The following is a 12,477-nucleotide window of genomic DNA, read 5'->3' on the forward strand; positions in this document are numbered from 1 at the left end:
CATACCTGCTGACTGTGTGATGTGTCTGCGCAGAAATCACGCTGCGAGCGTGTGAGACTGTGTGCGCCGCCGCGGTTTAGATGTGGGGGCTTTACCTCAGGCTGCGAGGGGTTGTCTGGGTTGTTAGCGTTGTGGTCTTCGCTCGGCACCGTGGTTTCTATGCTGGGAGGGTTGAGGAAGGAGCTCAGCTCCTGCTGCTGGCTCTCTCTCAGGCTGTGGATGATGCTGCACGACTGATGCTGCTTCTGTAAGCATGCACGCATTCAAAGGACGGCGTCATGCACTGACACTTGCGAGTCGAGCGTGGAAAAGGACAAGCGTGGTCTGGCTGAGTGACTCACCGCCCGGATGCGTTTGAGGCATTTCTTGAGCCACATGCGGATGGTCTGCTTGGCGACCTCCTCTTCAATGGTGTACTCCAGCTGTTCCCTGGCCAACAGCTCCTCCAGCTGGAGAGACTTCCTAATGTCCACCGAGCGATAAGACAGCATGCTGGGCAAATGGACACATGCATACGATTGATATTTTCCAAAAGACAAAGTTTTATAGCACATTTTTGTTTTTAAGCGATGCGATTTTTTTGTCAGATCTTTAGATGGTTGTTGAAAAAGGAGCCCATAAATTTCTTGTTCAATCAATCAAATTTGCTCATGAGTAGTGTTACTCCGGAGTGATGCTACAAACCCCAAGAAAATGTTTACCCAGCGTGTTGGTTATAAGTAAGCTGAGCCTGCTTCCGCTCTGCATGCACAAAATTAGCAACATTTCTATTTCAGTAGCTTCTTTACCTTGTTCAGCAAAAAAAATATTATCCTCTATTTTCAGGAAGTACAAAATGTTTTTTGGAGTTTTTCAGATGAATGCAAGGTTTAAGTAGCGGTAATGAATCTGTTACACCATTCGACATGTTTTACATCTTACAAGAATAAGAAGTGGAACAAATGAATATGTATCGCATTTATTTCTATCGTTTTCCAATACACGCCAATATTTTTCAATTTTTTTTCCCCAAAAGTAGTCCTTTCCTTGTAGTGTTTGTGAAATCAGAGTTAGAAACCTCAAATGTTCTTCAATGTATGCAAGTCAAATCAAACTACATTATCGTGTTGCACGTCATCAGAGGTTGGAAGTCGGGTTGGTGAAAGGTGGAAATGTTGAATAACAAAAGTTCACTATGAGTTTTTGCCAGATGTTTTTACAGTGGATCGGCTTTAAGTGGGAAACCGGCAACAAACACAGATCTGTAATGAAGAAGGAAGGAGGGGGAGTGAGGAAGAAAGGAAGGAAAAAAGAAGGACAGACTGACAGATGGAAAAAATAATGAGCTGGATGCCATTTCCTTCCTTTAGCCCAACAAGATGATTGGTTTATTTATGTATGAGGCCAAACATGTTCGGAAACGTCAGCACTGAAGTATTTTACATAAACTGGGTTGTACTTAACATCATGAGTGCTTAAGTAAGACAACATGTAGCACTTGACCGTCACCTCAGCACATCATGAAATGTCACATCTCCTCCACTGTGAAGTCGCTCCATTTCATAGCACATGTGTTTAAACAGGAGTTTGTCCTTGTCCAGGTCCACTTCCAGCCTTCCTCTGAGCAAACGAAGCAGAAACTTCACCCTGGACGTTGGGATCACTCCCTATAAAAAATAAATAAATAAATAAAACAAGAGCAAAGGTAAAGGGTTTATTAAGACATGCTGACATGACGACAGAAGCTTTTCAGGCAAAAAAAAAAAAAAGTTTCGTTAAGAGTTTTGTCAAAGCGTAGCAAGAACAGCAAGGCCCACTGCTAACCTTTGCATTTCTGCTGCACGTGTCTTGACTGAACGAGTTCGTATTGCAATTAAGTGGTGGTTAAATTTAAAGGAATCAAACCTTTAATTAAAGATCAGCGTCTCTAGTTACTTTCTCTCTATATTAACCCTCAGTGTCCCGTGTGGGTTCCACAAGCGTCCTTGCTAATTTCTGACCTCCCGTTTGTCATCCACCATGTTCCAGATGATTTGGAAGTGCCTCAGGTCGTTATAACTCAGCAGCTGGTCTTCTTCAGTGGAGTAGAAGAGAGAGAAGTTCTCCACAATGATGGCTGCAGCAAAAATGTCAGGATAGATAATATTGGTTATATAACCGTGGATGTATAGCTCACATCGCAACAGGCATCTTTAGAGCGATCACATCGAATTGGACTGCTGGATTTAGAGTTGTAGCTCTGATAGTAAAACCGAAATGTAAAAATGACTATAAGTCAATACACATATTAGAAATAGCCTTAATTCAAAAACAACAAATAATCTTCCCTCATTATTTGTTAAATCAGTGAAGTAAATAGCTTGTTATTGTTGGTGTTAAGCTTGAGGGGAGTTTAAACAGGAGAATGATCAAATATTTAACTAAAGGTTTTGTTTCCTAATTTTATCACAGTTACTGGCATGTAAATGAAAAGGCTATTTGATACCAACAAAGAAGAGTTGCGTAGATATTTATAGTTATGGAAATCCTGCAGTCAAGGTTTATAATGGAAGTGCAGAAACAAGATCCAGCTTGGACTGCAGTCTATTTCCTAAATATCTAAAAAGTATTTCACCCTTTCCGATTATGTTCACCGTAAGGCTGCATTTCCTGTCTGAACGTGTCATGTGACCTGCTAGTTGAGCTGTGCTCTGATGTTACCAGGCAACTGTAAAGAGAGAACTGCTCAAACACTAGTTATCAAATATGAACTCACTTAAATTTACACAAACTTAGCCGGACGTTAATAAAGCTTCCTCTAATGTGCTTACTGGTTATAAACTAAGCACATGACAGTCCATGGTTATAAAAGACACAGAACAGGCAGAGAGAAAACACTGACCTACGAGAAGGTTGAGCATAATATATGCTATGATGACATAGAACGAACAAAAATAAATCAACGCTCCTGCATAGTTGCCACAATCAGTCTCCCAGTAGCGATGTTTGTCAGGGGTGCAGAATGGAGGCTGAACCTAGAAACCGTAAAAAACAAACAAAAAAAACAAGCAAATATATATTTATTTAATTTAAACAAAACTTTACATTTAACAATCAGGAAATTAAAATAGAGCATGCTCAACTTGATAAACTGTTCAAATACTTTTTCTATAAAACAGTCAGTTTTATGTCAGTTTTAATGTAAAGCTGACACTCTAAATGGACTTTTAATGCAAGTTTTATTGGAACTTTTCACTAAAAGTGTCATTATTTACACTCATGACAACAGTCGTAAACGTGTTATGTCATATTTATTACGGTGTCGTGTCAGTCTTGTGCACACTGCTTTAAATAAAGTGTTACTATGTCGTTTTAGATTAGGAAAGCATGATCCTTTATCTGACGTATTTGGAGCTCGTCTTACCATGCAGTCATGCATGATCTTATTCCAATCTTCTCCTGTGACAATGCGGAAAAGAACAGTGATGGCTTTGCCTGCTGTGGAGAAGTTGGCGTGCCTGCCATTTGAAGAAAAAGAAAAAAAACAAAATCACTGTAAAATCACTGAGATTAAAATAACTGTATGAAGACAGTAAATTGTCTTACTTCAGCTCCTTTTGCAAAGCAGAAGAAAACAAAACTAAACAAGAAGGTCCGAACATAAGCAACAGTTACCGGTTTATGTTCTCGCCGTATTTGACCGTTCCGAAGAGAACGACTCCAGCGAAAGCGTAGCAGAGCAGCAGGAGGAACATGCCCACGATGATAAAGAAGCTCTTGTACATGCTCACCACCACGGTCAGCAGCAGCATCTTCAGTGTCACCTTCACGGATCATACGCACGTATTAAGAGTCGCAAGATTTTATGCCCGGGTAGAAATTATTTATGAGGTAAAGGGGAGGTGACTGTGAGGCAAACACAAAATCTGACTCACATGTTTCCCACATATGGTGAAGAACCTGAAGACAATCACACAAGTTCCCATCATGTACGTATATGCGTTCTATAAGAGTATAAAAAAAAAAAAAAAGACAGTTGCATGTGCGGTACTCATCTCATAAATAAATTTCCCTCAGTGAAAAAATATGCTTCTCTAACCAATAGGGAAAAGTGCAGGACTATCCAAATGACACCCAGTGAAGTGACCAGCAGATCGTAACGATTTCGTCGGCTCTGCCAGTACCCAGCTGGAGACATGGCTATCAGCTTCATTGTCACCTACAAAACAAAACAAAACAAAACAAAACAAAACAAAACAAAAACATCACGATATGTGTGTGTAAACACAATGAAGGAAGTGATCAAAACGTATAGAATGATAGATGCCCAGGCAGAAACAGACTTACTTCCAATACAAATATAAAGGTGAAGACTACAGATATGGTGGCAAGAGGAAAGGTAACTTTATCATCACCTACATCCCACTGCAGAAGTAAGGAAACACATTTATTTTTGTTTGTAGTGAAAGAAAAGAATGTAAAAATTATGGTGCAATAAAAAAAACAAAACAACATATAGATGTTACCTTTACTGACAGCAGGACAGACTGTGCCAAAACCAACACAGCAATGCCGCGTTTGAAAAAGGGATGTTGAGTAATGTCATACATCTTAGCCCGAAAACCTCCATTCTCTGTGAAAAGAACACATATGACATGGAAAACAAAAAAAAAAAAAATCAAATTTCCAAAATTTATAGGACAAAAGGATTCAATCCACATAATTGTGAAGTGGAAGGAAAATGATCCGTGGTTTCAAGTAAGTGAGCCGATATTTCCCTTCCATCTGACTGAAGTTGAGCTATTTTCTAACAAATAGGTAAAAAATTAGAGTCTGTAGATGTGCAAAGCTCATAATTCAAATTCGAAAATATTTTATTGATCCCAAAGGGAAATGAAATAAATTCACCCCATGAGAAGATGAATGGAGATAACTGCATGAGGATCCTGGGAGAAAAGCAGGACAGCAACCCTACACATACAGCTAGAGGTCGAAATTTAGTGGGTTTTATCCAAAATTTAGAATGACTAGAGTTCACCTGAAAAACCTGAAAAATGATCTTTCAGAGACACTTCAATCTGGATGAGATAGAGAAATTAAAAAAAAAAAACAGTCAAAAATTAGATTGTGGTTGCAAAGTTAATGATACGGGGAGCTAAATGCTGAAATGGGTCACTTTTTTTTTTCGTTTGGATGTTTATGGATTATTTTCTCTCCACCCTGTGACAAAATGCGATCTCAAACGCTTCTCCGCAGCACCGAAGACATCTCAAATCTCGTCAGCGCAGTACCCTTCAGTGTCCACAAGATGGCATTTATGGACCATCTAGATCTGATTAAGACTTGAACAGACTTCTGTTGTGCAGCTTTCGCAAACTTTTATTCATACAGATGAGTGGGCGTACTGTCAGGAAACAATGCAAACAATAAACTCAGATTTGGTAATAGACAGTGAGGCTTCAATGTTTGCTCGAAGGCAGTAATTTCAGAGAGTCAATACAATTTTAACTAGAACCATCCATCTGATCAGCATATTTGCCAAGTTTTACAATCTTACATGTGGCTCTAAAATCACATTTTCAGCATAACATATTTAAGTCTTGCATGTTGCTAGTTTCTGCGTTGGAACTTTTATGTCGTTGTTGCAAGGTTTCAAAAATGAGCTCACTTCGCAGCCGCTGTTTTTTTATTTATTTATTTAATTTTTCACAAACAGAGCTTTAAATCAGTTTGAGCTTTTGCAAAGCGTAAGCACTGACCACGCTGGCGGTTTTTGCAGACATGAAGACGTTAATCAGCTCCGCGCTGCAATGGCTCGCCAGCGACGAAACACCTCTGGATGTGGATCGGTCTGGTTGTTAAAGCCGGGGGCAAGCGGCGCTGCTGACTAAAACCGAAGCCTTCGATTTTGCTGTTAGTTCTCAGCCCTGCCTGTACTAACAAGCAATTTCCCACGCTGCCTCCGAGGCGCCTTGACTGTTCCCATGACTCCAGTCACATAAGCGAGGGAAGCGGCGTGAATCTGTGGCCAAACTCAATAAGGATGCAGCGCTTCCCTACGCTCACCACTTAAGACACGCACGAAAGAAAGCCGGATATATTTGTGTACGAGCATAAATTGACACCAGAGCTTGTTTTTAAATTCGAGCGAGGTGCGAGAATGTGATTAATTTCCTTGTAGCAGGGTGTGACATTCGGTGTCCAAGCCATTTGCTTGATCTGCCTTCATATTCGGGCTTTTGCTGTTACTGCCGCTGGTCGTCATTCGAGTGTCACGATTAATTCCTCCAGGCATCAATCCGCAGCCAAAAAACAAGGACTATTAAATACGAATTAATCATGCAGGTGCTGTTTAGCGATGCGCTAGCGGGCACACGCGCGCGCGAGCGCACAGTCAATCCCAGAACAGGGGCGGACGTGATGTTTTCACAACGTTAAGCTTTTGACGCTCTGGCTCTGCGTTGTGTCCTGCAGTTACTCGGAAAGCCTTTGATGTACATTTTTTTGCGCGTTAGTGCGCTTCGTTGTACCTGGGCGGGGGGGCAGGTGGAGCGGTTGGGCTATTTTCAGTCGGCTCTTCAGATCCTCCCATCTCCTCTGGTCCACTGTTAGCAGGGCAGTGCCCTGAAAGTCAAAGAGGAAAGAAACACAACAGCACTGAAATCATGAAGCCGAGGCAAAACACAGGCACTGTTCCTCGGAAAAAAGAAACATTGACAGAAACTCGTCAATAGCAGTATTTTACTTTGTTCTCATTGAAGTTCGCTATGACGACTCCGACGAACAGCGTGAGGCCGATCATGCATCCCAGAAACACAAAGACGTGGATGTAGATGCCATGGATCTGCAGAGACATAGACGTGTGAGTTAAAGCGCAGTCATGATTATTTCTGTTTAATGTAGAAAAAATAAAACAGAGAGCATAGGGAAAAAATGATTTTAGCTGAAGATTATTACCGGCCCAACTCGGTGAATGATGACGTCTCGGACCTCCACCCAGCCTTTGAGGGACAGAACTTCAAAGAGAGCCAACATGGCATTGCCGACATTGTCAAAGTTGAAGTTTCGAGGATTTGCCCTGGAAAGTCAGATTGGTTGATACGGTCACTGGTTCCGCAGGGCGACTTTATAAGAAAACGATATCAAAACAAGGAAGTCCTACCAGACTCTTGGTACCCAGAAACCGGGTTTCTTCTCCTCAGCCTTCAGCTTCAGGTTGAGATTTCTGGAAACACTCACATTAATCCGGAAGATGCCATAGCAATCCTCCTGTGTGGGATCACACAGTTTAAACAACAAATGAGTAAATAAGCAAAAGCAAAGTAGAAACAAAGTTTTTGTTTGTGGTCTGACTTAAGAAAAAGACGATAATTCTGCTGCAAATTCATTAAGAAACGTGGAAGGTTTGGATCAAGTCGTAAAAGAAAGAGCTCCAAGATCACCTTCTTATTTGCGTCATGATTTTTAACCAAATACATACAAGTAATATATATATACTAATACATATATATATGTATTAGACTATATGCTGTTATGCTGTTACTATATGCTGTTAGTTGATACAGTTACAGACAGAAAATTGTGGAAGTTCTTAGTTTTTAAGCATTTAATGAAAAGGAGAGAAAAACTGATTTGTCAGTGTTTGACCTTACAAATTAAAGACGATTAGGGAAAAAAAAAATATGTACTTATAAGTGCATGTGTAGTTAAATGCTGTGAATTTACTTCATAATCTTTTATTTCATAAAATAACTTTAAAGTTTTATATTTAAGGTAAAAACTATTCTCCAGATCCATATGTAAGTCATGATGGGAAGATTAATACTAAAATAATTTCCACAGTTCATCAGAGAAATAGTAATGATATTATCATCCTCATAAACAGTTGATAAAATAAAGACATTAAAAAACACAAAAGAGTAATAAGAAAAAATCTCGTCAAAGAACTAGAGAATAAAAGTTAGTTTAACACAACATATCAGCTAAAACCTGTATAAAAGAATCAAGGCTGCTTTTAGTAGACGAGCAGAACTGCTGGATTTAACCAGTTTTATTTATTCATCTGGATGTTCTCCACAGGGAGTACGGTGCAGGAAGGGAAAGTTTATAAGGAGATTATGTTCCTTTCAGTACCCGTTTAAGGATTCGCGGGTCGTTGCATTTGGCCAGCTTTCCGGCGAACAGTTGAACTCCAAAGCTTGCGAACACCAGCATCAGCGTGAGAAGCAGAATGGAAACCTGAGAGACAATTATCCAAGAGCAGAAAAAGCTGACAGAGTCCGACTCCGGACTGTTAAATCAAAACCGCAGGATTTTGAAAAGCTACACTCGACCACTAACCAGGAAAATCTCCTTGAATCCTTTAAGAACCTCCCGCACAACCTTCCTCATCTGAGGAACCAGCTTGAAGATCCTGAGCGGGCGGAGGCAGCGCAGCATCATCAGCAGCTGAGCTCCAGACTCTGGAGGGACGTCAGTAGGAAGCCAGCAGAGGAAGATCAGACTCACCTGCAGTGCGGAAACAAAGCACAGCAGAGAGACTTAAAAAGAAACCTTACAACACCTACACTAAGGGAAACAGGATAATGATATTACAATAACACAATAGAGTGCCTTAGGATAAAAGTTTTTTGTGATTAGATGGTAAAAACACAACTATGTAAATGTCTGCAAGTCTAAACAATAGTGTGTACACATATGAAAAAGGAGACGGCTGAAAACCTGCATTAGATTGAAAAATATAACAACATTCGATGAGTCAAGGCATTCTTCGAGTCTTATTTCAGGATTCCAAGAATCCTTTTTAAATTTGAGACATTTCCAAACTAATTTCTAGCTATGGTAGATTTGAATTACACAGTAGTCGAGTTTTATCATCTGGATGTTCCACAAGTCGGGATAAAAACCTCAATCTGGCTTCAGGGTCATTTTATTTGGGCAGCAGCTCCATTTCAAAATCTACACCAGTGGGACTTGGAAAAGTCGTGATATCAATTCTGATTGAAAATCTACCACTGCAAACATGAACACAGAATAGCTCCATAAAAACAAATCTCATCCTTTATTGAGTAGGTTAAATCCCAACACCAATTACAATAAAGTATAGAAAAATTGCATTAAATCCCATTTTGAAACCTAAATGCAGCATTTACTTATTGCTACAGCAGAGAAATATTTCAAACAGCAAAAGTATCAATCCGAATCATCCGGTTATTTTGGGGGAGGGGGGATTTACAAATATCCTAAATTGGAGCTTATTTTATTTCATTTTTTTTAGTTTGATTAATTCTTATCAATTTTTGTCTGCCACTCATCGACACTTCAAGGAATGTTGGTGCGAGAACTTAAAGTACAATTCTACGAGGAAATAAAGATGCTAAACAACGACAGAAAAACAACTCCTGACGAATGTTTAAGCCGATGGGCAGAATTATACAACATCATGAGTTTATTTCGTTGTTTTTCGTGAATCAATATTGCAAAGATGCCAAAACAGAGAGAGCGGCAACATCTTTCTTGTGCTTTTACTTTCTTTGAAAAGTCTACATTAGCACTGTCATATTTTTCTTTTTAAAAGAGCTCAGAACTCTGGTTTTCTCCCCATAGTAAACTTTTTTTTTTTTTCCCCCACCTCAGAATCATATCGCTTATTACATTTCTTACAAGATAGATGAAGATGTCCATCACTCCTCCAAAGTCCCGGATAATGGCCGTCGGAGTGAAGAACAGACCGTCGGCCATGATCTTTAGGTTGAGTTCGATGCTCATGAATATCACAAACACATACTCCCCGATCTGAAACACACGTCCTGATTACGGCGACATCTGTTCCCCGGCGAATCTGCCCGTCGACACCATGTGACCGACTGTCCATCTGGGGTTATAATACCTGCAGAGTGGGGACGTGCATGACCCTGGTGAAGGGTGATTCAAACATCATGGAGATGCAGGAGCAGATGGTCACCACGATCATCACCCAGTCCAGATAAGTGACTAAGCCCAGAAGATCACTGCGAGGACAGACACATCGGCAGCAATTTATGAGCTGGTTTCCAAAAAGCAGATGTGGGATTTTAATTAGCTTACAGTTTGGCTATTAGCATGTGGTTGAAACACTGGATACGATGCAAATTAATTCACAGAACGGTAATTTTACTGTCTAGTGTGCTACGCTCACTTTGATTCTGATAGAAACTGTGCTTAGCCCTCCTCTTTTTATCACGTACTTTTAAACACACCGCAAGTCATTCATAACTTGTGGCAAATATTAGCAATTGAAACTCAACATTTCTGTCAATTGTGTTACCGATTACATCAAGAGTAGGGAATTCCTGACCTTTGAACCCAGTGTCCCACATGGTTTATATGTATCACCTCGACAAGACATTAGTCGAATGGTTGCATATTCTCAGCTTGTGCGGGAGCCTGCTAGTGGCTTATTTATTTATTTATTTCCCCAGAGGAAACCGTGGATTTGTTTTTATGCTAATAAGTACATACATATGTAGGGAAAATTCAGGTAAAGTGAGCTTGATTAAAGAGGAAAAAAACCCAAAACATCAATTGATGTATCTGCAGACTCAGTAACAGATGCAGCTTTTCTGAACTTTGTTTCACAATGAGTAAGATGTAATGCATATGAAGCACTAATCCGAACACCTGATGAACAATTATGAGCCACACTTACTACAGCTGATGGTATTTGGTGTTCTTCACTGCTCCTGTTATCGGGTCAGTTTTTGATCTGGGTGTGAAAGACGATGAAACAGAAAAAAAATACGACGTTATGGTTTTACAGTGTATTTCACAGGTTTACATCACCCTGAGTCGGTCATTTAATGCAGATCAATTATTATCATTGATGTAATTTTGCTTCCAAAAGAAACTGGACACGGAAAAGATATCAGCAGTCGGATATTTGTTATGTGTTTATTTGGACGAATCTTACGCATTGAAGCGCGCCCGGACGATCATCCTGCAGAAGTTCCTGAAGCGATGCTCTCGACCCACGATGAAAAGAGGCTTATCAAAGTAAGGATGGTTTTCCCTCAGCTCCTCCTCCTGAACCTTTCTGCTCAGACAAGAGTTGAGTGGCAAGCAGATAATCATGCAAAGGGATTACAAGGTAAAGAGCACTGTGGATTTATTTATTTTTTTTTAAAGGTTCTCTTTGCTGTTTAACTCTTTTTCCCTGCAAATACCTCTTCATTTCTGCCTGTTCTTTCTTTTCTTGGATCATCTTGATCTCACTGTCCTCCCTCTGAGCATTGCGGTAGCGCACTGTGCTGGAATGCTGGGGAAAAAAACAAAAAACATAGCATAACACACCTTTAGATTGAATTACCATCACTCTGTGTAAAAACCAACGGCATAAATACATACTTGTATGCAGTGTTTTGCTCGTAATTAAACGCAAGCACGCATTTATTTACGACGTAACCGTTTTGGTACTAAAAACAACAAAGGAGGAAAAAAAGGGAAACAAATCGGATGTGACTCAGGAGGTGTGCTTACGTCCTGGGTGAGCGTTTCCAGCGACTTCCCCCGGCTGATCCTCTGACTGGTGGATCCATGTCGCAGAGACCTGAGGAGACGGTGAGCAAAGATGAGGAGCGTTCACGGCTCAATACTGGGCGTCAACAGGAATACATGCCAACTTAAACGTGTGCCTGTGTGTGCACGTGTCAGACCTGCGCTCTTGTCGTATGTGGTGCTGCACACTAAGTATGGAGCGCTCTTTGGCTGGTTGCCCTTCAAAAGATCCACTCAGCATCCGCTGCCTGGTGCAAGCCCTGGGAAACAAGACAACAGTTTTCTTAGTACCAGTCGAAAGGCGGTAAAAAAAAAAAAAAAGAATGCCTCTTTGTTAAAAGGATCACAAAAGCATCATAAGCCACAGTGGTGGCAGCATCATGCTTTGGGGTTGTGTTTCTCCATCTGGCAGACAAAGATGATTGGATATTACTGAACATCCAATCATCTTGGAGGTTCAAAAGAGACATGCAAAAAGACTTCAGACTGTGACTAAACGTGCTTCCGCTGCATGAAGCTTTTCTGGATGTTTACTGGGGTAGTTTGTCTCTCCGCTGCATTTCTACTGCAGGACAAATGGACAGCAATTCAACCTGAAAATGAACCTGGTCTGAATAAAACACACAAATAAATACTGTAATGTGACAAAATGTGAAATAGTTTAAATGGGTCTTATTACTTTTGAAGGTGCTTTGTATTGTTTTGACACTTTAAGGGTTAGGGCTTCTTTTATGCGTGAGAGAGGGCTCTAATAGTTTCAAAGAGCCAGAGGAGAGCTAACGAGATGATGGGCATCGGCACTGTGCAACACTTTGTAATATTTATAGCAACTCGGAGGGATTACTTGTTAATTGGTCATAAGCACGGATGAATGGCTGCTGCTTCTGCTACAGAGTGTGAGTTTGCATATGTCGGTATTTGGGTCTAATTGCATGCTCGCGTGGAAGATGGCGAGCCAGACAGAACGTGCTATGACTCCTGATCTGC

General features: G+C 40.5%; 1 protein-coding gene and 1 long non-coding RNA gene across 2 annotated transcripts in view; one reads left to right on the forward strand and one right to left on the reverse strand.

Moving 5' to 3' along the window:
* nalcn (sodium leak channel, non-selective) overlaps positions 1 to 12,477 on the reverse strand; it is an 82,729-nt gene that overhangs the window by 1,825 nt on the left and 68,427 nt on the right. The window contains exons 27-43 of the mRNA XM_016669013.1: positions 8,299 to 8,466; positions 8,092 to 8,196; positions 7,121 to 7,227; positions 6,916 to 7,036; positions 6,704 to 6,802; positions 6,489 to 6,582; positions 4,485 to 4,591; positions 4,306 to 4,383; positions 4,058 to 4,177; positions 3,894 to 3,962; positions 3,634 to 3,782; positions 3,383 to 3,476; positions 2,861 to 2,993; positions 1,980 to 2,095; positions 1,489 to 1,646; positions 342 to 492; positions 96 to 245 (exon numbers count right to left, since the gene is read on the reverse strand). Coding sequence (XP_016524499.1) covers positions 96 to 245; positions 342 to 492; positions 1,489 to 1,646; positions 1,980 to 2,095; positions 2,861 to 2,993; positions 3,383 to 3,476; positions 3,634 to 3,782; positions 3,894 to 3,962; positions 4,058 to 4,177; positions 4,306 to 4,383; positions 4,485 to 4,591; positions 6,489 to 6,582; positions 6,704 to 6,802; positions 6,916 to 7,036; positions 7,121 to 7,227; positions 8,092 to 8,196; positions 8,299 to 8,466 — 2,019 coding nt within the window. The remainder of the gene's footprint in view (positions 1 to 95; positions 246 to 341; positions 493 to 1,488; positions 1,647 to 1,979; positions 2,096 to 2,860; positions 2,994 to 3,382; positions 3,477 to 3,633; positions 3,783 to 3,893; positions 3,963 to 4,057; positions 4,178 to 4,305; positions 4,384 to 4,484; positions 4,592 to 6,488; positions 6,583 to 6,703; positions 6,803 to 6,915; positions 7,037 to 7,120; positions 7,228 to 8,091; positions 8,197 to 8,298; positions 8,467 to 12,477) is intronic.
* Positions 500 to 1,311, forward strand: LOC107835702 (uncharacterized). Its single transcript, XR_001661511.1, has 2 exons — positions 500 to 659; positions 691 to 1,311. It is a non-coding gene; the product is annotated as an uncharacterized LOC107835702 (long non-coding RNA).

The sequence above is a fragment of the Poecilia formosa genome, unplaced genomic scaffold, assembly GCF_000485575.1.
Source record: "Poecilia formosa unplaced genomic scaffold, Poecilia_formosa-5.1.2 Scaffold19, whole genome shotgun sequence".
Classification (NCBI taxonomy): Eukaryota; Metazoa; Chordata; class Actinopteri; order Cyprinodontiformes; family Poeciliidae; genus Poecilia; species Poecilia formosa.